The sequence below is a fragment of the Anopheles nili genome, chromosome 3 (assembly GCF_943737925.1).
Source record: "Anopheles nili chromosome 3, idAnoNiliSN_F5_01, whole genome shotgun sequence".
Lineage (NCBI taxonomy): Eukaryota > Metazoa > Arthropoda > Insecta > Diptera > Culicidae > Anopheles > Anopheles nili.
Window position 1 is genome coordinate 63,214,804 of NC_071292.1, and position 25,559 is coordinate 63,240,362.

At 45.9% G+C, this 25,559-nt stretch overlaps 9 protein-coding genes across 9 annotated transcripts; 1 reads left to right on the top strand and 8 right to left on the bottom strand.

Annotated features, from left to right (window-relative positions):
- Positions 1–3,159: 3,159 nt before the first annotated feature.
- On the bottom strand, positions 3,160–3,860 carry LOC128722718 (flexible cuticle protein 12-like). Its single transcript, XM_053816396.1, has 2 exons — positions 3,645–3,860; positions 3,160–3,519 (listed from the first exon to the last, which is right to left on the bottom strand). Exons 1-2 carry the CDS (start codon positions 3,767–3,769, stop codon positions 3,330–3,332), a joined length of 315 nt encoding a protein of 104 aa, XP_053672371.1. The 5' UTR covers positions 3,770–3,860; the 3' UTR covers positions 3,160–3,329.
- A 1,605-nt stretch (positions 3,861–5,465) lies between these two features.
- LOC128723286 (endocuticle structural glycoprotein ABD-5-like) lies at positions 5,466–5,795 on the bottom strand. Its single transcript, XM_053817010.1, has one exon. The coding sequence runs from the start codon at positions 5,793–5,795 to the stop codon at positions 5,466–5,468; it is 330 nt and encodes a 109-aa protein (XP_053672985.1).
- Positions 5,796–6,568: 773 nt separating this feature from the next.
- Positions 6,569–6,965, bottom strand: LOC128722921 (cuticle protein CP14.6-like). Its single transcript, XM_053816613.1, has one exon. It carries the CDS (start codon positions 6,937–6,939, stop codon positions 6,628–6,630), a length of 312 nt encoding a protein of 103 aa, XP_053672588.1. The 5' UTR covers positions 6,940–6,965; the 3' UTR covers positions 6,569–6,627.
- A 632-nt stretch (positions 6,966–7,597) lies between these two features.
- LOC128727633 (endocuticle structural glycoprotein ABD-5-like) lies at positions 7,598–8,325 on the bottom strand. The gene is made up of 3 exons (XM_053821563.1): positions 8,235–8,325; positions 8,028–8,152; positions 7,598–7,934 (listed from the first exon to the last, which is right to left on the bottom strand). Exons 1-3 carry the CDS (start codon positions 8,241–8,243, stop codon positions 7,748–7,750), a joined length of 321 nt encoding a protein of 106 aa, XP_053677538.1. The 5' UTR covers positions 8,244–8,325; the 3' UTR covers positions 7,598–7,747.
- Positions 8,326–16,389: 8,064 nt separating this feature from the next.
- On the top strand, positions 16,390–16,837 carry LOC128726543 (uncharacterized). The gene is made up of 2 exons (XM_053820358.1): positions 16,390–16,529; positions 16,603–16,837. Exons 1-2 carry the CDS (start codon positions 16,390–16,392, stop codon positions 16,835–16,837), a joined length of 375 nt encoding a protein of 124 aa, XP_053676333.1.
- A 260-nt stretch (positions 16,838–17,097) lies between these two features.
- Positions 17,098–17,560, bottom strand: LOC128724799 (larval cuticle protein 65Ag1-like). The gene is made up of 2 exons (XM_053818519.1): positions 17,433–17,560; positions 17,098–17,341 (listed from the first exon to the last, which is right to left on the bottom strand). The coding sequence occupies exons 1-2, from the start codon at positions 17,558–17,560 to the stop codon at positions 17,098–17,100; spliced, it is 372 nt and encodes a 123-aa protein (XP_053674494.1).
- Positions 17,561–18,477: 917 nt separating this feature from the next.
- Positions 18,478–19,038, bottom strand: LOC128724800 (larval cuticle protein 1-like). Its single transcript, XM_053818520.1, has 3 exons — positions 19,024–19,038; positions 18,805–18,932; positions 18,478–18,712 (listed from the first exon to the last, which is right to left on the bottom strand). The coding sequence occupies exons 1-3, from the start codon at positions 19,036–19,038 to the stop codon at positions 18,478–18,480; spliced, it is 378 nt and encodes a 125-aa protein (XP_053674495.1).
- Positions 19,039–19,622: 584 nt separating this feature from the next.
- On the bottom strand, positions 19,623–20,028 carry LOC128724801 (larval cuticle protein 65Ag1-like). The gene is made up of 2 exons (XM_053818522.1): positions 19,961–20,028; positions 19,623–19,887 (listed from the first exon to the last, which is right to left on the bottom strand). Exons 1-2 carry the CDS (start codon positions 20,026–20,028, stop codon positions 19,623–19,625), a joined length of 333 nt encoding a protein of 110 aa, XP_053674497.1.
- A 3,061-nt stretch (positions 20,029–23,089) lies between these two features.
- LOC128727184 (endocuticle structural glycoprotein ABD-5-like) lies at positions 23,090–24,481 on the bottom strand. Its single transcript, XM_053821064.1, has 3 exons — positions 24,367–24,481; positions 23,464–23,573; positions 23,090–23,339 (listed from the first exon to the last, which is right to left on the bottom strand). Exons 1-3 carry the CDS (start codon positions 24,376–24,378, stop codon positions 23,156–23,158), a joined length of 306 nt encoding a protein of 101 aa, XP_053677039.1. The 5' UTR covers positions 24,379–24,481; the 3' UTR covers positions 23,090–23,155.
- Between the last annotated feature and the right edge of the window lie 1,078 nt (positions 24,482–25,559).

A 25,559-nucleotide genomic window follows, 5' to 3' on the forward strand; every position in this document is an offset into this window, starting at 1 on the left:
ACCTTCACTTTCATTGAACCAAGTTGCCAAAAACGTTGAGCCGAAACCGGTTGGCGTGGTGGCCGCCATGGCATTCGATAGACCAGCCGGAATTCAGCTAACCTGTCGCGCTTGGCTCATTACCGAACGGGCTCTTTTGGTTGGGCTAATATTTTGATTGGCTCGCGGTACTCACGGCTATCACACCACCTAAGAACCACACCGATCGTACTGCGCATCCGACGCGAGGATATTTGTCCAGTGTGTTGACCTTCGAGCTTCAACAATCAAGTCTCGTTTGGTCACTGTCAATGCAATTCCCGGATGATGGACGATAAATTGCGGCATTGTAAAGCGTGACAACAAGGTGGATGGGTCTGGATTTTTTGCTTCGCGATATTTGCTTTCTAATTATTGTACTTCTTCGTATGCTTCTGTAACCTCGTTGGTAGGGAAAACCCGAGGCGTGTCACAGAATGCATCCAGCTTCCGGCCGCACATGCCTGCGAAGACCTTTTTGGTTCAGACACGTCGTCGGTATTATCCTATTCACTAGAAGAGTGAATCTGTGGATTCCCCAAGTAAGACGTGATCATTGCAGCGTGATGGTCGAATCACTGCGTGGGTTCATGCAAATCGTGCACATCAAATCGGGCACGTAGGCGCCTTATTAACTACTCGGCATCATCATGGTAAAAGCGTAGAAATGATTTCGGCTATTCATTGTGGGGTCAAGGAACGAGTAGAAAGATAGGAGGAAAGAAGGAAAGACTACTACATGTAAAAGTCATTTAAATCATCCTCTGTACTTTATTATACTCTATTAGACTCTACTCTGACTTCTTCACCTCTGTACTGTGGTTCATTAGCAGTACTGCGGTACCAAAAGCTTTGAATAATCATCAATAGATGGCGCTTTAAACTATGGAAAGATTTCAAACTCTCGTGCTGTAGACAACTTGACTTAGTATGTAATTACGCTTTGTGTATTTTTATCAGAATGAATCTGATCCTTAGTTATTTTAGAGTAAAAGGGACCCTTTTGAAAACGCAATAATAAGAGCATCGAATGCGATTGCAGGTTGTACCTGAATCAGATGAAACACTCGTTGAATAAAGGCTATTACTTAACGACAGATTTACACGCCGCCAAAGTTTGGAATAATATTAGTGAATCGTAAAACTGGTCATTTTGGTACGCTGAGAATTGGTAGGGAACAATTGCCAAACAGTCTTTATGGACTTAAATTGAAGGTAAAAAATGAGATTTTTGTTTACCGCAAACGTAATATATACACCCTAAAATAGAAAGACAAAAAATTACTTACGATTCAAAATCATGCCATGTTATTAAAGAATTTAATTATCACTAACTGGAAAACGTATGTGATCTGCAAGAAGTGCTTCAATGAAATTGTAAGAATTGTATGTATCATGAGAAAATCAAAATATATTGCATATCCGTTGCATACATTCAGGCTGTTATGATGCACGTTTTCCGGAGATTACAAAATGATTTGAATGCGTAACCGTTTTTATGTTAGGACGTTCAACACACATGAATGGTCATACGGCAAGGTTTATGGGAGTTAACCTTCGAATGTAAAGCTTCCTTGAGCTCCTCACCATACAATTGACGCACTAATGACTCGAAGCAGCGATTAAATCCTCGCGTTGGGTGGGCCTTCGGTGCCGCTTGCCGGTCCCAGCATTACTCATAAAACCAACACCGTCAGCTTCAGACAGAAGACGCGTCCACACTGTCACATGAGCTTGACCCCTCGAACGATGCTGCAGTAATTCAATCCGTACCACTAAACGACCCCGAGGCGCACGAGCATCAGCACTACCAGCCCGATAACGATTTAATGATCGGCACCACCTTTTTGGGACATTTTTAACTGCTGCGGCAGATGAGCAGCGGTAAGTACGCGACCCACCAGGCCTGATGTGACGCCGGTGTGACCAACGGGTGGTGTGGTAATAAACACGGGAGACCTTCAACGAAGTCACCAGCCACCAGCAGAACGAAGCCTCATAACGGCTGGCTGGCATCAACGATCGACCTTCATCGATTGGGCACTGGCGTTGATTTGGCGCATTTTTTTAATAGTGTGGTTGGATAAAAAACGCACACATTCGCATAAAACACCCCTTTCTGGTGGGGCTAGTGGTCACGATTTTAGCACCGTCCGTGGCTTTTTGCACTTCCAGCGCCAGCGGGCAGCCAAAAATAGTTCATTCGGTCGGAGGTGAAATCAGCACACCTATCCGGAGGATCGAACATCGTCATCGACCTTGGTGGCGTAATGTGCAACTTCTGCCCGTAGGATACTGTTTGACAGCTTGTCCATTTACTCTAGTTTACGATTGAGTTGGATCGTACCGGAGCGAGCCGAATTTAGCAACCACTGCGACGATGCATTATCCGGTGCCATCTGCCCACACCGGCAAGTGGGTATTTCCTTTTCGATCGAAAATTTACGAGCCACCATGGCTAGGCAGATCACAACAAAGTGCTGGAAAGACCCCCCATACTGCTGATGAAATACGAGCACCGGATCGAACGGGAGGTTGTTAATTATTACAAATTTCCCATCCAACAACCACGGGATGCGAAGCTCCTGGATTGGACACCTAACCGTAATGCATCCTTACGCGTCAATAAAGAAGAGAAAAAAAACCTTCCCTCAACAACATCACAAGCTCCATTCCCTGAGACATCTTTATTCGGGAGGGTCACGGTGTGATGTCGACGTTCGTCGAAGGACACCGATTACATCGCGATGAGAAAAATGTGAACGCGCTACAGCCGCGATAATGGAGGGTTGCATTACGGCTGCTAGAGGGTTCACAGGGCACCGATGGGATGGCGTTTAAGCGATCGGATGCTCGACCATACGATGATCACCTTGTGCGCCAACGAGGTGCGTAATAACCATAATGACGGTGGTTTGATTTCGAAACGCATAAGCCTCTCGCTCGAACCAGTAATTAACCGACACCTAGCAGTCGAGTGGAACGTCTCCAACGACCTACGCCAGCAGGCCCGTTAAGGATCCCGATAGACGTCCCTACTAAAAGTGAACAGAGATCATCGGCAGACCATCGGCAGATCATCGGCGTGTTCGGGTGTTTGTAACAACATAAAAAAATACACAAATGCAACGAATTAGAATGTTGGATTGTTTTTGTCCGTTTTTTTTTGTATCTCGACAAAACAAAAAAACACAATCAGGTCACAGCTTTTATTGGCGAAGTGGTATAGAAAAGTCTCACGAGACTAAGCGGGGACTAAAGGGATAGATATGGCTCAGGGTGCGTAGGTGGGTGGATGAAAAAAGGTCCGCTTACAGGCGCGGGATGTGGGGGGCCTCCGGCTGGAAACCGTTCTCATCGGCGACATAGTTGACGGTGTAGACCTGTCCGTCTGGGCCGGTGTACGAGTACGAGCCTCGAACAACCAGAGCCGCGACATCATCACCGAAGTTCTTCAGCTCGGCCGTCTCGGCGCGATTAATGTTGTTGCTGGTTTCGTACCTGCAAAAAGGGAACACATCACTGAGGGGGTTGCACACACACACAAATGCACACACACACACGCGCACGGTAGCACGAGACACACGCGGTTTGAGCTAAAGCATTCGCGAAAGGACGATACTCACTGGAAGTTGTATCCGTCGACTCCCAGGTTGTCGTTTTCGTACTTCAGCACCTGAGCGTCCCGTTCGTCGGCGGGAGCGGCAAGGGCGACGGCCAGAACGGCGGCAAGGACGACGGCGAACTTCATCGTGATGGTGGGCTGAAGGGTTTCTCTCGAAACGACACAAAAAAGGACGACTTTTCACACGAAAACTAGGCTTTGGCTGCGAGCGCGAAGATGCGTTAGACAACTGACGGCCCTGTCGAGGATGGCGTTTCTATTTATACACGAGCGTCACATTCACCCAGCCGCGGATGGTGCCGGCGCGTGGACCACCCCTTCCCTCCCTCCCCCCTCCCAACCGTTGGCTCCATTTTCCAACCATCCCCCGAAAGAGATGATCACCCTCACCTTCGCGGTGACGCGCCGCAACCGCAACCAGGCTCGGTTAGCTCGAAGGCGGGGTGGTTTTGCAATCCATCGGTGCCGGGGTGGGGGGGGGGTGGAGAGGGCGAGGATGCGTTTCTCCCCCCCCCACCCCCTATCACTCTATTGGGCGCTCTATCTCTTTCGCTGGCGCTCAGTTCGCGGTAATCCCTCCCGGTTAAGCGGTCACTGGTCCCGGCTGGCAGAAATAGCCACGTAAATCCGTCCTCCCCACGGGGGGAGGGCTGGAGGGAGCCAGAAGGGGGCACGAGCGGACAGGAGCAGACGCGGGAGTGGCCGTGCTCATACCGTCTCGACACGCGGCTAGATGAATTCAAATTTTTATGTGACCCACACCCGAAATTAAAAACGTTCGAACCGGTTCCGATGATGAGGCGAGCCAGTCGCAGATGTCACCATCGCGATCACGGTGGATCTATGTTCAACGAGTGTGTGTGTGTGTGTGCATGTGTGTTGCTAGGCCATCATTGTGGCCCTTCCGTCGCCTCCGGGGAGACCGGTGGCGACAGCGGCAGCGGAAGACCGCGAGGCGATCGAGGTGGCCAATTTCAATGCCAGGATACGGATCGCGAAGCGGCAGTTGAAGCTCACCGGATGGGCGATCGTCGGAAATGTCAGGCGATCGAGCCTGAGGTGGACACCATGCTGAGCGAGTTGTTGGAGGATGCCGCAGCAAATGTCGAGGACCGGTCGATTGTCGGGGCGATTCTAGGATAAACCATGTAGGGATGGGATAGTTTGTGATTTGTAAATTTGCTGCTGCTTCTGGAAGGATGTTTAGACAAAGAGCGCTCAAAATACACTCTATCACGTGCTTTTTGGTGCGTGGTGTAGGTCGATTTTGGACCTACAAATGGAATGAAGAATTCAATGCAACATTAAGCGGTCACTCTAAGCAAATATTGTGAATAAATATTACCTTGTGATAACTTTATATATACTTGTAAAAGGAACTTGTGTACATGTATATTGTCATTTCTTCGATTGAACTAAAGGTAAGAAGTATGTTGTGAAAGCGTTTGCTACAACTCCACCAACAACAACACAATGTTACTATGAATCATAAAAACATCCCACGTTTCAAATTTGCGATTATTATCGCGATCGCATGCATTGTGGGATATTAGTATTCGTAGCTTGTACTTTTCTTGGCCGGTGGAGAAAGATCGTTGAACCTTTGCATCCGTATGTATATATAAGAATATGTTGCATAATATTATCGAATACCAACTAATGAACAAACGGTTGTGATTTTTTTCTTTCAGTCATTGGAATTTTTCAGAACGCCCAGTATACGTAGAGAACACTCACAAGGATTTGTATCAAACTTAATCAGTATCGTTTAATTAACGAAACGTGCCAAAAACCCATTTCACCGCCCTGAAGCTCGACCACCTTACTTCGGTAGATGAGGCGCCTCCGGTTGGAAACCGTTCTCATCAGCCACATAGTTGACGGTGTACACCTGTCCATCATCTGCGGTGAACGAGTACGACCCACGCACTACCAGGGCCGAGTTCTCGCTGTCGAACTGCTTCAGCTCAGCCTGCTCCTGCCGTTGGATGCCGTTGCTCGTATCGAACTGGAAGTTGTACCCATCGATGCCATTGTGATCGTTGTCGTACTTCAGCACTTGGGCATCCTTTTCCTCAGCGCCAGGTCGTGGAGCAGCCAGGACAACTGCTAACAGGCCAGCCACCAACAGGATACCGAAAGACGTCTGCATGATGCGTGATCGTGTGCGAGTGCGAGGATGCTGACTTCCGCTGACAAAAGGAAACCCTGTGGACACTGCGGTGGATGCTTTGATGCGAAACGAGAAGCTGCAACTGATGCCGTTCGAGTGCATCGAGGTAGCTTTTTATACCTCAAAACAAAAGCACTTGCGAAGCACAAGCGATGACCTTCTGCTGGCGGTGGTAGGCCCTCCCGATCGATCCCACTCCTTGAACGGGGTGGGAAACCGTACCTCCGGTAGCACCTTCGAGGGTCTCACTAAGAAGAAAAGAAGGCCGTGTGTGTGTGTGTGTTTGCGCATCGCCAGGTGAATGTCAAGTTTAAACCCCCTATTCGACAACCGACATCCCCGCGGGGTGAAGGAAGACACCACTTGAATTGAAACGTTGTATTTTTTGAATGAATTCGAGCCCCCATTCGCAACCGAAGCCGCATATAGCACCGCCACATAAATTGACAGGTCATCGAGAGGGTCATCTGTATGGAAAAAGGGTCGTAAATCCGGTGGCAATAAATTAACATCGCCAAATTTGCCACCGTCGGGGTGGTTTTTTTGAAGGGTGACTGTGTAGGGTAGGTATGATGAGACTGTGGGCTGTGATTGCGGATCGTGAAAGTGACAAATTTTTTCTCCCGATGGGCCTGTTTGCCATGGCAATAAAGGTTGTGCTTGATCGCCGAGATGTGGCTCTCCACACGAAACCTTGTCCCTGATCGATCATTCTCACAGAACACAAGCAGCAGAACGCGCCCAACTATGATTGATTTTCCATTGATTTATTTACAAACTAACAGCCCTCCCATTGCACCATTTCCACGCTCTACTTCTTCGGGATGTGTTCACCGTCCGGCTGGAATCCGTTCTCATCCGCAATGTAGTTGACGGTGTAGACCTGTCCATCGGCAGCAGTGTACGTGTACGAACCACGCACGGCCAGTGCCGCTGAGTCGCCAACGTTCTTCAACTCGCCAGCTTCCTGTGCCGAGATGCCGTTGCTCGTCTCATACTGATAATTGTAGCCGTTCACCTCGACGTTGCTGTCGAACCGGAGCGTTTCGGCGTTCTGATCCGGCACCGGAATGGCCAACGCCATCGCCACGAACAGAGCCACGAATGCCAACGCGCACTTCATCCTTTCTGGAGTTTGGAGGAGCTTCGTGTCCTTACGGAAATGCGTCCGATTGACGGTTAGAAATTTGCGAACGAACCGAACGTCTCGAATGTAGCCCGGGAACGACACTAATGAACGATGGAACTGTACCGGGTTGCTTTTATAGCACGCCGATGTCCTGCCGAAGAGGACGAACGGCCAGGTGCAGCATCGGATGGAAATGTCTCATTCCCACCAGTTTAAACCTCGGCCAAAGTGTCACCGGGCCAAAAACACACAAAACAAAACACAAACCGCAGAATTAAATCACATTCGGTGTTGCATTAGAATTTTCCATCCCCCTCGGAGATCGCGTTTTTTTTTTTTTTGGGGGGGAACCACTTAATAGGTGCATATGCTTACGGAAACCGGTCCCAAGTGTGTTGGTCGTGAAAATGAAAGAAACCAAAGTGGACCCATTTTTTGGCTGGTGTTTTTTTTTCGTTTTCTCATCTTCCTGCTGCCCGCATTCGCAGAAAACGAGCGCGCGATTAGTGTGCCCTGAAAACGCGCCCGAAAGCGAAGAAACGCTTTCAGCATTTTATGGAGTTTGCATTGCATTTTCACGGTGACATTTATGTGCATGCGAAACGAGATGGAACGGCAGAAAGAACGCATGCAACGCAGCCCGGGGTGGTTGTGGAGAAGTTTAGATTGCTTTTATTTGCTCTCATCAGTTAACCAGAGCGGCATCGAACTGGCATTAGAATAGCGTTAGAATGGAGCGCCTCCATCTGCTGACCGGCTGGTTCTCGGCGGCTTATCGCCTATCGTCAAAGGCGATTCCAAACTACTTCGGAATGTGTGCACCTTCCGGCTGGTACCCGTTCTCATCCGCCACGTAGTTGATCACGTAAACCGTACCATCCGGGCCGGTGTAGGAGTAGGAACCGCGCACCACAAGCGCCTCACCATCCGTACCGGCGTTGCGCAGTTCGGCTTGCTCCGTGCGGCTGGTGCCATCGCTGGTCGCGAATCTGATGGCGTGATGGAAAAGGGGGAATTGAAACGAGCACACACACACACATACACAACCCCATGTGTTGGGGGCGAAAGGTCAAACGGCTCACTCGAAGCGGTATCCATCGATGCCGATGTTTTCGCTGCTGTATCGCAGGATCTCGGCGTTTGCGGGATCATCTAAAGGAGCCGCCAGCACGCACGTCACCAGAGCCATCGCCATTAATCCTGCGAGCTGTTGTGGGTGGAAGGATTCGATCAGCTTCTTGAGAAAAAAAACCTCTTAAGGGCACTCAAGAGCCTTAAAGGCCTCTTACCAGCTTCATGATGTGGACAGATTTGTGTCTCTGATTGCGTTATCCTGAAGGTGCGTTGGGAGAAAAACCGTACTCGATCGCTGAGCTACCGTGACTAACAAGAATCAAAGCTCAAGGTGTGGTCTTATATACGCACTGTGCGGTACATCCTCGGTACTTTATGAACCTGCTCATTACCTGCCGTTCTGCCAGCTAGCGGATCTGCGGTTCCAAACCAGACGGCGAGCTTCGATCGTTTATCAATTACATCGATCATGAAATGCGCAACCAACCTGTTTGTGAGGCGTTTCCTCCTCGATCAATCGTCGGCTCTGGCGAATAAATCGAACCGCATTACGCACCTGAAATATGACCCCGCTTGCGGGTCGTCCTCGCACGCATTTTCATCCCGTTAGAACCGCAGAACCTTCGACTCGCGCGAACTGGTTCGAGGTCTGGCGCGAGGCTGGGCCACGGGCAGATCACTTTTGCTTTCGTGCATCTGGTTTCGCTTCGTTTGAAGGGCATCGCTGACGCTGCGAAAGATGCACTTTGAAACACCGCCTACTAGACCGTGATGCACTTGAGTAGGTCCGAGTGTGCGTGCCTGCAGTTCAGCTCGTTTGTTCTGTTTTCATTACAACATGCGGTGATGAGCGGTTGGCGTCATGCGATCGAGCAGCGTATCGCTTACTTTCGCGGATGCGAAATCGCCCCACGAGATGGAAGTTGAAACAAACCAGGAGCCTTTCGGTATGTCGGCAGTCGCTACATGAGCCGCATGCATTCTCTTCTTTGATGTTTCCGTCTTTCGGTGTAGCTGCCGGACGGTCTGAGGACGATTTTGGCAGCGATCGCGCTCTACGTAAGCTGTGGCGTGATTTGTTGGAGCTCTGGTTGCACGGGATCGCCAAAATGTCACGCCAAATCGTGGACATCCCGCCGGCAAACAAAGCAATTTATGGCCAATAATGATGCACGATATATTGGTGAACTATGGCCGAGTGGCTGCGGAACTGGAGATCGATGATGACGGGCTGCGATCTTTTGCGTGTTGGTAAATCAGTAGGACGAGTGCACATGCAAAAATTGTAGTAATTTATAAGAACTTTACGATTTCAACATAAAAGTAAAAAATCACAACACAAAATAATCATGGAGAAGCTGTGCATGCTCATAAAAAATGTAGAAATAACAGTGCACAAGGTAAATGAGGAAGAATAAAGTTTAATCACAACATGCACATGCACATCACATGCACAAGCGCTCAATGTACCCCAATGCAAAAAATGCGAAAGGGTTAAATAAGCTCAATAAAATCTTTCCAAACCCAAAACAAAATGCATACGAATCCGTCAATCCGATAGTTTTCAGTCATGCCAAACGCCGGCCGAGTTGCAACAAATGCACAAAAATCAAGCTCACGGCGCTCTTCTCGCTAAGCGGTATCGATTCGGCGTCGGATTTTGAACGCCAAAATCGGCTAATCTGAATTCGCGAGTAACAGGAGATCATGCGTCGAAGAGGTTGCATGCACCAGCCGAATTCCGTTTCGAACAACACTTGTCACCTAAGGGTTACCAAATTTAATGGATTTCCCCTCCAAATGTTATCAGTACATATTGCCGATCTTTCCGGCGCATGATAATCAGCATCCTATCTCGTTTGCTCTCGTTTGCTATTGATCGCATCGTTCTAAGCACACTGTAGGAGATTATTGAGCGTCGTATCTTTCCGGTCATAATTCGGTCGCAGTATTTTGTCGGTAATAATATATTGTCTGACTGCATACACTAAATTCTTTTATGATACAAAACAAAGCTGCAAACTGTGCACGATAAATTTATGTTGTTTAAACCATCGCTCTCTATATCATTGAGCGTCTTTTTATCACAAAACTGTATGAAACTAGCGGGATTATCAAACACGGTGTCCAGCTAACACGCCTCATTCCATAGTGCAAGCAATGTAACCTCCTACGCTCGCCTGGTACAAAATATAGTTGCTTGTCCTTGTTGCGCTCACTTGCTGCTCTCGTTATCCGAAATAGTAATCTTTAAGCGCATGGCACACGGTTTTTATCAGCAGTGCCAAATCTGGCGTCGTTGCGCGTGTTTCTTGCGCACGTGAATTTCACAAAATTCTTACGATTTTTCTATCAAACCGCGCTGCCAGAAGGATTTTGGCGACGGATTTTGAACGCCAAAATCGACAAATCTGAATTTGCGAGTAACAAGAGATCATGCGTCGAAGAGGTTGCATGTACCAGCTGGATTATCGCACTAAATTTAATGGATTTCCCCTCCAAATGATAAGAGTACATATCGTCGATCTTTCTGGCCCATGATAATCAGCATGCCATCTCGTTTGCGTTCGTTTGCTATCGATCGGATTATTCTATGCACACTGTAGGATCTTATTGAGTGTCGTATCTTGCCGGTCATAATTCGGTCGCAGTATTTTGTCGGTAATAATAAATTGGGTGGCTGCGTACATTAAATGCTGTTTTAATACAAAACATAGTAGCAAACAGTGTGCGATAAATTTATGTTATTTAAACCATCGCTCCCCATATCATTGAGCATCTTTTTATCACAAAACTATATGAAACTAGCGGGATTATCAAACGCGGTGTCCAGCTAACATGCCTCACTCCATAGTGCACTCTCAGGTGCTGCTCCCGTTATCCGAAATAGTAATCTTTAAGCCCATGGCGCACGTGTTTTATCAACAGTGCCAAATCTGGCGTCGTTGCGCGTGTTTTTCGCGCACGAGGATATCACAAAAATTCGTTCGATTACCAATATCGGAACAATTTGACCGCGCGCTGCTAATCGGGAGAATTTCGAGGGCGATTTTGAACGCCAAAATCGACAAATCTGAATTTGCGACTAACAAGAGATCATGCGTCGAGGAGGTTGCATGTACCAGCTGGATTATCGCACTAAATGTAATGGATTTCCTCTCCAAATGATAACAGTACATATCGTCGATCTTTCTGGCGCATGATAATCAGCATGCCATCTCGTTTGCGCTCGTTTGCTATCGCTCGGATTATTCTATGCACACTGTAGGATCTTATTGAGTGTCGTATCTTGCTGGTCATAATTTGGTCGCCGTATCTCGCCGATCATAATAAATTGTCTGGTTGCAAACATTAAATCCTTTTATGAAACAAAACATGGTAGCAAACAGTGATCATTGCTTGCACTATGGAGTGATGCGTGCTAGTTAGACACCGTGTTTGATCAACCCGCTATTTTCAGATAGTTTTGTGGTAAAAAAATGATCAATGATATGGGGAACAGGGGCTTAAGTAACAGTAAGTAACTTCGTACACAGTTTGCTACCATGTTTTGTTTTATAAAAGGATTTAACCATTTGCAACCAGACAATTTATTACGATCAGCGAGATACGGCGACCGAATTATGACCGGCAAGATACGACGCTCCATAATACCCTACAGTGTGCATAGAATAATCCGAGCGACAGCAAACGAACGCAAACGAGATGGCATGCTGATTATCATGCGCCAGAAAGATCGACGATATGTACTCTTATCATTTGGAGGGGAAATCCATTAAATTTAGTGCGATAATCCAGCTGGTACATGCAACCTCTTCGACGCATGATCTCTTGTTACTCGCAAATTCAGATTTGTCGATTTTGGCGTTCAAAATCCGTCGCCAAAATCCTTCTGGCAGCGGTTTGATAGAAAAATCGTTAGAATTTTTGTGATATCCTCGTGCGCGAAAAACACGCGCAACGACGCCAGATTTGGCACTGCTGATAAAAACCGTGTGCCATGGGCTTAAAGATTACTATTTCGGATAACGAGAGCAGCACGTGAGCGCAACAAGGACAAGCAACTATATTTTATACCAGGCGAGCGTAGGAGGTTACATTGCTTGCACTATGGAATGAGGCGTGTTAGCTGGACACCGTGTTTGATAATCCCGCTAGTTTCATACAGTTTTGTGATAAAAAGATGCTCAATGATATAGAGAGCGATGGTTTAAACAACATAAATTTATCGTGCACAGTTTGCAGCTTTGTTTTGTATCATAAAAGAATTTAGTGTATGCAGTCAGCAAAAAATATTATTACCGACAAAATACTGCGACCGAATTATGACCGGAAAGATACGACGCTCTATAATCTCCTACAGTGTGCTTAGAACGATGCGATCGATAGCAAACGAGAGCAAACGAGATAGGATGCTGATTATCATGCGCCGGAAAGATCGGCAATATGTACTGATAACATTTGGAGGGGAAATCCATTAAATTTGGTAACCCTTAGGTGACAAGTGATGTTCGAAACGGAATTCGGCTGGTACATGCAACCTCTTCGACGCATGATCTCCTGTTACTCGCGAATTCAGATTAGCCGATTTTGGCGTTCAAAATCCGACGCCGAATCGATACCGCTTAGCGAGAAGAGCGCCGTGAGCTTGATTTTTGTGCATTTGTTGCAACTCGGCCGGCGTTTGGCATGACTGAAAACTATCGGATTGACGGATTCGTATGCATTTTGTTTTGGGTTTGGAAAGATTTTATTGAGCTTATTTAACCCTTTCGCATTTTTTGCATTGGGGTACATTGAGCGCTTGTGCATGTGATGTGCATGTGCATGTTGTGATTAAACTTTATTCTTCCTCATTTACCTTGTGCACTGTTATTTCTACATTTTTTATGAGCATGCTTCTCTTCATAGCTTCTCCATGATTAATTGTGTTGAAATCGTAAAGTTTTTATAAATTACTACAATTTTTTTATGGGAGGGAATGCCCACCAGCCATGGACTATGCGAAATTATATAATAAGAATGAATGAATTATGTATTATGGTCTAGAAATCTAGTGTTGAGAACAATACGGCCAGGTCGTCGGTAAAATATAAAATAATTGATATATTCGACTCAAGTCACGAAAGTGCAAAGTTTGTTGTTCGTGCAGAAGCAAGTGCGATAAAAATCTACGCAAAGAAACTAAATTTTATTACTAGACTCTGAATAGAATAACTTGCTCCAGACAAAAGAAAATTACGATGAAATTTAAATTATGTTATAATTAAAAAAATAGAAGTCGTTGATATTGAAAACAATCAAGCAGTTTTCAACTAATTTTCTGAAATACTGAACCAATTATCATTTTTAGCATAAAACCCCAATAAAAAATAATACAAACTTTAAATTTTTTGAATTTTAGAGCTCGTTTTTTTAAAACCACAAATAAAAAAGGGGTTTTTCCAAAATTGGAGGACTATGAAGAGGTGAATCAAAACTGCCCGAATCAATAAATGTGCCCGAGCACTTCTCGGGCAAAGCTGTGAAGGGGTTAAATTAACAATATTGGTTACTGCAATTATTGTTCATTTTAGTGATATTTTTTTTTGGTTCGAGACAAAAAAAAATCGATTGTTTTGAGACTCTGAAATTAGTTTGTTTTCTATTTCTCTTGGTATAAATTTCACAGTTGTTTGTGTGCTATCATACGGCAATAGTTAGCTTTGATTTGACCTTTTCTGGGGTGAAATCATACTTTTATTAATCTTCCCCCCCAACAGAACGCATCGTTTGTATTAAAAAGGTTAGTAACACATCCGTAGATCCTCATGGATAAATCCGCACAATCCCTCGCTCATAGCAGCATAGTAAGGCATAGTGCCGATTTTTGTGATTTTTATTTGCCACATAAGGCCTCCCAAAAACCAACCGACGCACTACCGATCACCTAATCTCACGGTCGTTCCTGCCACCGGCCGCTGGGGCGTGTAAAACCACCTTCGACGCAAAACTCGTCTCCACCGAGAGTGAGAGTGAAAGAGAGATCGAGTGCGATCGAGAGTGATCGAGAGTGAGAAAAAACAAGGCTCCATTCCCGGTATGCTAATGTGAAAGCCTCGCACATCCAACCCCGTACCGGGTAGGCGCACCCCCAAGGTGGAGAAAGAAGAAGCGACGCCATCGGTGATAGTGAAAACCTCCCTCAAGCATCGAAGGCCTGACGACTGGTGGTGGCGCTGGTGGTGGTCCGAAAAGTGGTCCAATCACGACCGGCTGCCATTCACGAGCCGCTTTCTGGTTAACCTTGAAAGCCCGCGTCTTCTTCATCTTTCTCCGGTGGCGCAGAACGATGGAGCCGTCTTTCGTGCTTACACATAAGTCACATTTTAGTAGTAATTTATGCACGGGATGGTTTCGCCCGCTAGTGGAGCGAAGGAAAGCGTGAGAGAGAGAGAGAGAGAGAGAGAGAGAGAGAGTGAGCGAGAAAAAAAGGCCAACAAAAATAACATAAAATACTATTTCTTCTCGAATCCAGCATCGGCAGACTGCGACTCACGCAAGCGTGCGTGTGTAAAAGTGCTGATCAAGTGATCGTTTAAAAGCTCCCAAAACCACACGCAACAGTTGGCAGCTGGATAAGCCTCGTAAGTAAGAGCCTTTGCACATGGAAGAATTACGGGCTTCTCAACATGTGCACGCTTTTCCGCAACCGAGATCGTATCGGTTCGCGGGAAAAGCTCGATTGGGTTTTCCCGACCAACCTGCTCCGAAAAACCTGTTCCAGCTCTACGATTCGAGTTCAAAAAAGCTCGCTACACGCGAGGGTTGAAAAACATGTCACTCCAAAATGGAGCCTTCCAAAATTTACTCCCCACGCCCCGTGCTCCAAGTGAACGACAAAAAACTAGTCGCCCACCCCCACTTAAGCCCCTCTCCACCTTTCCCTCTCTCTCCGTGACATTGGCTCGGTTTTCGTGTGGAAGGACTGCCTGTCGCGGCTGGTAATCGGTGCGCTCGAGATAATCATCGCGTGGCGGCATCATCATCATCCCCGCGATGCATCATCGATTATGTCAGCGTGCATTCGAGTGGGGAGGAACCGTTGTCACCCCGGGATGACCTCCTCGGCCATACCAACTGGCCGTTATTTCGGGCTGATGTGTTCCCTCGACCGGTGTCGCGGGTTCGTGGCCTACATCCCTGGCGCTTGGTTTTCATCATGTCTTTCGTCCTGTCTTGCTCTCTCTCTCTCTCTCTCTCTCTCTCAATCTCTCTCACTATCTTTCTCCCCCGTTCCCAACACAGGCATGATTGAACTCGCGGCGGAGGAGGTTGGTTTTACGGTCAATTTTATGATGCTGTCCCACTCGACGCCACCACGTGCTGGCTCACGGAGGCGCTCATTTGAAGTGGCTCATCCGAAGGTGGCGGATAAATCGGTCAACCGTAATCTAAATATTGGGCCTCCCGATAGGTCCCCACGCGCATGTGCACGCGCCCAAAGGTCGGCCCACTGAGGCAGAAGGGCTTTTGGCCGACGTTCCAAATCGGTGTCAGCCGGGCGGGTTTTTTGAACTTGTCCAACCGGGTTCGCTGGCGGGTTAGGTTACGCAACGTCGAGGATCAACCGAGGATCGGGTCCCCAACCGTACCGGTATTGGTTTTGACAGAATGTTCTTCTCGCGTGACACGTTCGTGTTGCTGGTGAGCTTTTAAGGGAGCCTTCGATGTAACACGGCTGAGTGGCGTCTCCTCACGCAAGGCTTATGTAATGGAGAAGCGTCGAAAAATGGACTCCCGCTCTTATCAAATACCGGTAAAATTAACGTCAAACCTACGCTATTAGCATATCGTGCGTTCGCCAGGCGCCATTCGAGGACGAACGGCTTCTTTTGTTCGTGTCCAAGCCGGCTCGAGCATCGTTTTACGTTGCGACGGTTGAATGACGGTTGCTGAACGATCGGGTGGGTTTTGTTTTTCGTCTGCAATATTAGACTAAGCCGTACCGAAATGTTTGCTGATCGCTTGCTAAAAATAGGAGTGCAAGGAGGACTCTCCTGTACGACGGTTTGGTTTCGATATTCTCCCCACCGAAAAGGAAACAAAAATTCCAACGCACCACTCCTCGGCTGATAGAGCTATCAGATTTAATGCGCTCTCATCAACCGCGATGATCGAGGTGCTCGATCGTGTGTTGGAAAAATGGGCCCCCATCGGGGCATCTAAGCTGAGGTTTTCCTTGAGCTGTCTCTTCGATCATTTTGGTCGTTTGGAGCATGGACAAATATTTTCATCTTTCGATCGATCAAAGCTCTTTTTATCGATCAGCCTCTTTGGGCAGGCGTTTTTAAGAGGATGCGTGCAGGAATGCTAGCGATCAGTATCGCCATGAAGCTTGCCGGTGTGCTTGCATTTGTCGCCTTTCTGCTAGGTGTCACACAATGCGCTCCAATCGATCCGGAATTAAGCGAGGACTCGCAGCTGGTCAACTACGAGAGCGTGCAGGGACGGGAAATGTATCGGTTTAAGTAAGTGCAGCATCATAGTCCCTTTACTAGTTCTCTTCAGCTGAGAGAGAGCTTTGTTTTTCGTACCATTCAGATACGAAACGAGTGACGGACAATTTCGCGAAGAAGTGGCCATGCTGGTGAACGTCGGAACACCGGAACAGGAACTGATGTTGATGGGACAGTACGGGTTCAAGAGCAAGGACGGCACGATGGTGATGGTGATGTACACGAGCGGTAAAAAGGGCTACAGGGCACGCACTGTAACGCGCAATATCACGGGTGCGGACCTACGAAAAAAGGCGTTCCTTTCACTGCTGATGGGATGATGGAAACGAGTGGCAGTGAAGCTTGTTGATGTTGATTGGCTCACTTTTTTATGCTAGTTTTGAAATAAAGTGAATAAAATATATGTTTTGCTATACACAGTGACTTGTTGGTTTATTTTAATCATAGTTTCTCCCTTATAACAATACTTTCCATTCGTTTTAACAGTAAACATGTACTAAGACAATAGAAACTTGTACCCGCGTCGATACCATTACCTAATGATACCCGATAGCTACCTTAAAGCCTTTTTGTTGATCTCCTAACCGACAAGTGACAACAGCAAAGCGTTGTTAATTGGTGCTGCCGCGAACTGCGGCCCAATAGCCTGTTCCACTACCGGCGGGTTTGTGACGCGATAGCCATTTTCGTCCGCAACAAAGTCAACCCGATGGGTGGTTCCATCCGGAGCACGGAAGCTGTACCACCCTGTAACCGTCAAAACGCCCGTGTTGGGATCGATCGTGCCGACCTCTTCTCGTTCCTGACCATCCCGGGTTTCGTACCTGCGCCACAAAACACACGTAGGTCGTTATTTAATGCCAAACGAGTGATCATTCTACACGCCGTGTGAGGGCAGTCATTAAGGATACTTACGAGAACCGATAGCCGCTCTCATTTTGTTCGTTTTCGTATCGTACGAGATCGCCATCTTGTTCGCCTACGGGAGCGGCAGATATCAACGAAACGGCGGATGCCAGCAGTAGGAAGTAGAACACGGTCATCTGAAATAGTTAAAAATAAATCATCGTAAGAAAGGGAAATTAATCTACACAAAGCTTTGTCCAACAAACCCTACACAAATCGACTTACTTTGCGCACGCACAGGTTTTCAAAATGGCAACACAACACAGTAGCGCTGCTGCACGATCGCGAGGCACAAATGCTTCTGCGATCGTGCGCCAAGCAAGCGATTAGTTGAGCAGATTCATAGACGTTGCTGCGATGTTGTGATGCTGCGAAGCAGCGCCCTCGGCAAGGCCATTGTCCTCGTCGAAGCAAACTCGTTAATGGGATGAAGACCGACCCCAACGACCGATTCCGCGAGTTGGACTGAGCTCACAAATCAACGCTCACTGCGATCGTTTGCCGCAACTTGCCAGTAGTAACTTTTTTGTGTCCATTTTTCGGTTGCTTCCTTCGTCTATTCACCTCCGCTTGAGGTGATGGTTTTTGCTTCTCATCTTCAACGGTTGAATTTTTGTTTTAATATTACCACCGTATTCTAATTAAAGAGCTAGAATTTACATATTTTAAAATCGCTCGATCGAAGGATACAACACATATTTGCGAGGTCCCGCAGTCGAACCGGATATTTACGGGTGCAGTTTGAGAGGATTTTGGATTCTTCATCTTCATCTTCTCCGGATAGCCTATCTCAAATCACCCTATCAACGATGGTAGTACAATTCACGAGATATTTATTTTTTTTATGTTAGTTTAGAAAAAAGTGAATAAAGTATATGTTTTGCTATACCACTGTATAGAATGATTTATTTTATTTATATTTAATCCTCTATAACAATGCTTTCAATTGTTTCTAATAGAATACATTTATCAAGATATTAGGAACCTGTATCCTTTTCATTGCAATTGCCTAGTGATATAGCTAATGCTACTTGAAAACCTCTCTATTCACCTCTTAACCGACAAGTGACAAGAGCAAGGTCTTGTCGATTTGTCCTACTGCGGGCAGCGGCCCATCAACCACTGGCTCGTTCGTAACGCGATAGCCATTTTCATCCGCAACGAAGTCAACCCGATGGGTGGTTCCATCCGGAGCACGGAAGCTGTACCACCCTCTAACCGTTAGTACACCTTTGTTGAGGTCGATCATACCGACCTCTTCCCGTTCCTGACCATCTCGGGTCACATATCTGTGTCAAAAACACATACGTTGGCCGTTATTTAATGCCAAACGAGTGATCATTCCACACACCGCGTGAGTGGAGTAAGCAAGGGTACTTACGAGAACCGATAGCCGCTCTCATGTTGTACGTTCTCGTACCGCACGAGATCACCATCTTGTTCGCCTACGGGAGCGGCAGATATCAGCGAGATGGCGGATACCAGCAAAAGGACGTAGAACACGGTCATCTAAAATGTGTTTGAAACAATCACATCGTAAGAAAGGAAAATCAATCCACACAAAGCTTAATCCGACAAAATCATACACAAACCGACTAACCTTACGCGCGCACATGTTTCGAAGATGGTAAAACTATACGGTAGCACTCCTGCATGGCTGCGAGGTTTAAATACTTCTGCAAACGCGCAGCCGACCCAGCGATTAGTGCAGCAGATTCACCTACGTTGCGATGGGATGCAACGAAGAAGCGCCCTCTTTAACGCAATTGTCCTCGTCAAAGTAAACTCATCAATAAGTCGAGGATCCACACCCACGACCGATTCCACGAGTTGGTCTGAGACCACAAATCATCGCTCTCTGCGATCGCCTTCCACGGCTTGCCACTGGTATTTTTTGTTTGTGTCTATTTTTCGGTTGCTTGGTTCGTCTATTCACCACCCCTTGAGGAGACGGTTTTTGCTTCTCATCTTCATTCGCTGTTTTTTGTTTTGTTTTAATACTATCACCGTATTATAATTAAAGCGAGAGGATTTACATAGCTTTGAGGCGCTTGATCGAAGGATACAACACATATTTGCGCGCGTATTATAAATTCCAGCACTCTTGAGGCCATGCTGTCGAACCGGATAATTCAGGGGTGCAGTTTAAGGGGATTTTCGCCTCTTCATCTTCATCTTCTTGGGTGAGCCTATCTCAAATCACCCTATCAACGATAGTAGTACAGTTCGCGAAATACTGTCGCTTAGAGGCATGATGACACTGAAGGCGTTTGGATCGGATAGATCAGCTCCGGGAAGATGCGCTCCAAGTGGTCTGAAGCCATTCTCATCGGCCACGTATTTGACCTGGTAGACGAGCCCATCTGGGCCGATGTATCTATACCAGCCAGATATGGTCAGCTTCCCAGTGTCGGGATCCACCTCCACCATTTCGTTCCGCCATTGGTTATCCTTTGTTTTGTACCTGTGATACAGGACAAGGGCAGTTTGAACAATATACTGATCCTGCTCGACGAGAATTCAATGAAAATACTTACGAAAACGACTGTCCATGCTCGTCGTTCGTGATCTGAAAGTGTTCCAAGTTGTTATCCTTCTCGTCCATGGGGCGGCCGTCTGTGTGCGTGAGCAACACCAGGGCAAACTTTGACCAATGTACTAAATTCTTTAAAAAATTCCAAAACATTTAGATTTATTATTTCACAGGAGCGAACGACGATTCAAGTACTTACCAGGTGAACCATGGCGAGGTGAGCTTTTCAGACGAACACAAAAGACGTCTAACCTGTTTCTAGTATCGCGTTGGATTAATCCGAGACATTCCGTGGTGTCTGTAGTCATGAAACCAATATTTAACGTTGAACGAGGACGGTTACGACTCGATCGAGGTATCGGAGATACCTTTTCATTGATTTGCGCGGGCTTGTTGAAAGGTTAATATCAAGCTTTGGTGGGGGAATCACATGCATGGATGATTTGCTACGAAAGCCCAATGATAGATTTACACTAGACAACTCATTTAGATAGTAAGCTTGGTTTTATTGCAACTATATATCAATACTCTCGGTTTCATGATTGTTCGGTGTTTAATTAAAAAAAAGGCTCTGTGAAAATGTTGATACTATCACACATAACTTGCACATAATACCAGCACAGTAACATTCACTATCCTATCCCACCAAAGACAGGAGCACGGTTTTAGAAATTCCACCCGATTGAGGTGTGGAAATGGTGTACAAATCCGGGTTGGGATCGGCACCGGGCAGGTGAGCGCCTAGCGGTTGAAATCCGTTCTCATCCGCCACGTACTGAACCGTGTAGTAGACTCCGTCAGGTCCGATGTAGCGGTACCATCCCGAAATGACCAGTTTACCCGTTTCCGGGTCCCAGGACGTTGTTTCTTCTCGAGCTTGGCCGTCTTTTGTTCTATAACTGCAATAAATATCTAGGCGTAACATGGGTTGCCTAAATGGCCGCAAAGCTATTGCTTACGTAAACATCTGCTCGGTGTCGTCTAGCTCGTGATAAAAGCTCTTCAAATTTGGATCTACATCTTGCGCAGGTGCTCCACACACAATGTGCGAGTACATTGTGAAAAAGAGTGCAGCAAACATCTGTAAAAGGTTATCAAACAGTGTTGTTACCTCGCTCTCGAATGCTAGCGTCTACACGGTTTTACTATCTTGTACTCCATCTTCATTCGCAGCGAAGTTTGCCACACAAGAGACCGGTCAGCGCCACAAACCTGTTCGATAGAAGGATGAATTTAAACTGACGAAAAATGCGTTATATTTTTGGAAACAAGATTTCGCGAGCCGATATTAGTGGATGGCCTTTGCTGAGAGGCGTCTGCAGCTGTGCTAAAAGATGCATTTTGAAGTGAAGATAATTGTTGCAACAAAACATATTTTAAAAATGTGTAAAAAAGACGAGAGCAATTGTTTGAGCGAAACATTATCGTACCCTGCATGAGCAGACGAGGGGTTTAATTAATACTACAGAGGATTCGAAGCCACCTATCAAAATCGCATCCATGTATTTGGTCGGCAACACTTACCATTCACCAGCGTGACCTTGATCTGTACGATGAGAGCATCTTCCGACCATTCCCCATTCGCAACGGCTAAAGTAACCGGTCGCTAAGCAACGAAGCGCAGCAGCAGTTGTGACGGCTTCTTCGTAACCAGTGGTCATCTCGATTCAGATTGTCTGTTGTGGTAAATTTTGGTTCCCTTTAACCATTAAACCTTTGCGCTTTGCCATGGTAAGTTTTCTAGCAATCTTTAGACAGTGCAGGCAGATATAGTGTTTGGAAAACCTCCAATTTTTTGTGTGTTATTTTCAAATGAAGGAGTCCGTTCGCTGCTGGTGGCTTTTAGCAGCCATTATCATTCCGTTTGCCGCATCTGACATAGCTGGACCGGCGCGAAACTTAGGCCCTGATCTGGTATTCTACGAAAACACGCGGTACGAGAATGGCTACAGCTTCGCCTACAAAACAAAAGACGGACAGTATCGAGAGGAACAGGGAGAGGTCAACCCCGACACTGGAATTCTCGTTGTGACTGGGTTGTACCGGTACGAAGGCACTGACGGCATAACGTACGAGTTCAACTACGAGGCAGATGAAAATGGTTATCGCATCGTACCAAAGCCACCGGCAGCGGGAGCACCAGCACCAGCTGGACCGATCTCCAACACCTTGCTGCTTTCTCTTGTCGGTTGAACTAAATTGATGGACCTCATTTTATAACCGTTCAAATAAAGCCTTTGTCGGCTTCTCTATGCTTCAGAATCAGGTCGTGCAATTTTCTCAACATCATATATATTGATCACAAAAACTGGCATCTGTCATTTTGATGATCGTGTCACTTCACCACCTTAATCGCGTACTAATGATACCAGTCTGTGAAGTACGATTCATTCAAATGTTGGGACATGGTTGACCCCGGAGTCGATGACAATTTAATGATGATGTTGAAAAGCACATATGCATTCCATTCCATAGACGAAGCCGAAAGCTAAGGAAACGATTTATAAGCACGTGATCTTCTCAGTAGGAAAAACTTACAGAGCTTATGGATTTTGCTAGCAGATGTCATGGAAATCGAAAGAAACTATGCAACAGCGACATCTATTGCTGGGGATGCCAAATGTATTCAAAAGACTTCAACAGAAATCGACAGCGATTTTAAGCGACGAACCTGAAAAAAGGTGATACTCAGCATAAACAAAACATAAATAAATGCAGCAGCGACATCTGAAGCTGGGGATGTCAGTTGTGTTCAAAAGACTTCAACAGAAATCGACGGCAGTTTTTAAGCGACGAACCTCTGATACGTGATGGTCAGCTTAAACAAAACATCATAAACAAATGCAGCCGCGACATATGACGCTGGTGATTTCAGATATATACAAAAGCCTTCAACAGAAATCGAAAACGATTTTTAAAAGAAAGCGACGATCCTCAAAATGGTGATACTCAGTATAAGAAATTAAATTGCATACTTTCAGGGGTTTTCAATCATGTGTATCCTGACTACTGTATAATGCTCATAGAATATGTTATCATATCATATTCAGCATACTTCTTTCGCTCATAACAAAAGAAACGTAATGTGTATTTTTCACCATTTATTGGCCTTCATACTGTATGTTTCGTTCAATCTCACTGTATTCCCTGTTGATGGCATTCGCTGCTCTCTCTCTCTCTCTCTCTCTCTCTCTGTTTTTTACAATTTCGTCACCGTTGGACGGTATCCTTTCTCGTCAGCGACATAGTCCACGCGGTACCGCTGTCCGGTGGGATCTGTATATTCGTACGAGCCCGTCACAGACAGCGCTGGTTCCTCAGCTCCGTCAACTGGCTTCAGTTCTCCTTTTTCCTCTCGCTTTTGACCGTCACTCTGCTCGTATCTGCGAAGTGAATGTGTGTGTGTGTTTTAACAAAGATAAGAAAGCACCACATTAGTTACCCTTAATGCCACAGGATAAGCACGAGACGGAGGTTATAAATTCGCACCCTCAAACCGAAACTTACGCAAATTGGTAGCTTCCATCGACGTTGTTGTCGTTGTTGAACTGCACCAGCTGTACGTCATCCTGAGCTTGAGCTACGCAGAGGACGGCCAGGGCAGCAAAGATGGCAATCTAGATAGGTACGAAAAAATGGAGAAACCTCCAAACTTTTTAATGGCTGCATGTCATGCTTGATTCGGCAACCCACAGGATGGACTAGTCAGTTGCGTGGGTTTAGTATGTGACATGGTTTAGCATCTTTGTCAACGCATTCTGATGTCACATTAGCACCGGTCCGAATGATAGGGTACTCGAAAGAGCCAAAACTTGTTCCGATAATACTGATTTATGTTTACTCCGGGTGATTCAGACCGTAGAATGGTTCGCAACAATAAGGGAGATGACGCGATGGCAAGCGGTTTTATGCGTTGGAGTCATTTGAGTGTCCAGAACATTGCATTAAGATATTTCTTAATCTTGTATGCCAAAATGAAAAACTACACAAATTTAGTGAAGTTGATAAAGAAGGTCTTTTTATGAAAGGTTAATCTATATTATTTAGAAAATTTAAAATACTGTCAAAATTTTAATATACTGAAGCTGCCTACTTACGGCAAACCTCTAAAGAAATTTAAAATATACTATCTAACTCGTATAAATGTACTGTATAAAATATACTATCTGAAAAAACTCGTTGAAAAACCAAAAATATCAAAATGCGATGATTCACACTATTTCACATAGTTTCTCCAAAAAAACATGTACAATACTGAAGGTCGTACAATGAAAGAAGCTCTTTAAATTCGTTTGATTATTTTTCAACAGTCACTAAAATTCACAAATTATTTCCACAACACGTAAACCAGCGTCAGCACTGGGTCCGCATCTCGAGACACAGCATCTCGACGATCACGTTTAAACTCACCACGTGCTTCATTGTTGACGGTTTGGCGCGTTCACAAACTCCTGGAGCTGCAATAAACGTCCCTGCGTTACGACGGGAAGCGATGGACGAGTGTACTGACACGATTTGAAGTTGCGTACCGCGCGGGCAGAATAATAAGCGCCCAAGATGCTGCGCGGCTCCTTTTATACTGCGACCCAACGGCTAAGCTGGACACCGGCGAAAGGCGACAGGGATGCGGCTTAGGTGACGCTGCCGCCGATTGCGACGGGCGCAATTTATCACCACCGGTGGAAGTTATGCTCTTTTGCATGTGTGCTCACGTCGCCGGTGGGAGAGTTACTTGCTTGTAGAGAAGATGAAAAAAAAAATACACGAAGATGAGCACGTCGATCTGTGCCGCCACTCGACGGGAATGACGCTGGTGGTGCTGTTTTGGGAGGCAATAGACGGGTTATGGGTGTCAAAAGTTGGAGGACGAACGCGCACGGTAGCGTCTGGGCGCAATAAAAGCGTGCCCAAAAGCCTGGACAAAATTGCCGAGTGGTTACTTTTGCAAGCATGCCAATGTAAATACCGTCGAAAACCTTTACCGATGGGATTTATGATCAGAAATATTTTGGGAGCACAGATGAAGCTATAGTTCAGTAATTTTATTACTTTACCATAAACTCTCAGTTCGTCGCGAACTACAATGGATTATTAATTTTTGCTTATTTTAGTACATCGTAAACACACTTTGTTTGCAAATCCTTAAGGCCTGATAATTATTCATGATGGAATACTACTAATTACGAATGATGCAACATTTCAATTCATGATTTATAGTGCTTAATTTCTAGAAATGAATGTACCGAGTTTAATTCAAATAAAAATAATCATATTTTATTTATTTTTCTATTAAAACAATGCAACATTATACAGTTCATCAAAAATCAATACATCGCTGAGTTTTTTTCAATTCATGAAACCTCACCTACTCGTTCCACTACACAGCTCAGGAAACAGAAAGCTAATGCACGGTTAGTTAGAGTCAATTATGTAAACGTAAATTATCACGTAGGTGACAGAGCCGATCATAACCTCACAAACCATTGCGGTTAAGCGTCGACACGCATCAGGTGCATCTGTAAAAAATGCAGCATCGAGCAGACTGTGTAGCTTGTGACATTGCGTGAAAAATAAAGCTTCCTCATTTCGTTGCTAAATTCTGC

Coding starts and splice junctions, on each gene's coding strand:
- LOC128722718 (XM_053816396.1), bottom strand. CDS start 3,769: ATGAAGTTCGCCGTCGTCCTTGCCGCCGTTCTGGCCGTCGCCCTTGCC. Junction 3,520..3,644: donor GTCGACGGATACAACTTCCA/GTGAGTATCGTC, acceptor CCCTTTTTGCAG/GTACGAAACCAGCAACAACA.
- LOC128723286 (XM_053817010.1), bottom strand. CDS start 5,795: ATGCAGACGTCTTTCGGTATCCTGTTGGTGGCTGGCCTGTTAGCAGTT.
- LOC128722921 (XM_053816613.1), bottom strand. CDS start 6,939: ATGAAGTGCGCGTTGGCATTCGTGGCTCTGTTCGTGGCGATGGCGTTG.
- LOC128727633 (XM_053821563.1), bottom strand. Junction 7,935..8,027: donor ATCGATGGATACCGCTTCGA/GTGAGCCGTTTG, acceptor TCACGCCATCAG/ATTCGCGACCAGCGATGGCA.
- LOC128724799 (XM_053818519.1), bottom strand. CDS start 17,560: ATGACCGTGTTCTACTTCCTACTGCTGGCATCCGCCGTTTCGTTGATA. Junction 17,342..17,432: donor GAGAGCGGCTATCGGTTCTC/GTAAGTATCCTT, acceptor TTTGTGGCGCAG/GTACGAAACCCGGGATGGTC.
- LOC128726543 (XM_053820358.1), top strand. CDS start 16,390: ATGAAGCTTGCCGGTGTGCTTGCATTTGTCGCCTTTCTGCTAGGTGTC. Junction 16,530..16,602: donor CGGGAAATGTATCGGTTTAA/GTAAGTGCAGCA, acceptor CGTACCATTCAG/ATACGAAACGAGTGACGGAC.
- LOC128724800 (XM_053818520.1), bottom strand. Junction 18,713..18,804: donor GAGAGCGGCTATCGGTTCTC/GTAAGTACCCTT, acceptor TTTTTGACACAG/ATATGTGACCCGAGATGGTC.
- LOC128724801 (XM_053818522.1), bottom strand. CDS start 20,028: ATGGACGAGAAGGATAACAACTTGGAACACTTTCAGATCACGAACGAC. Junction 19,888..19,960: donor GAGCATGGACAGTCGTTTTC/GTAAGTATTTTC, acceptor CCTGTATCACAG/GTACAAAACAAAGGATAACC.
- LOC128727184 (XM_053821064.1), bottom strand. Junction 23,340..23,463: donor GATGGAAGCTACCAATTTGC/GTAAGTTTCGGT, acceptor TTCACTTCGCAG/ATACGAGCAGAGTGACGGTC.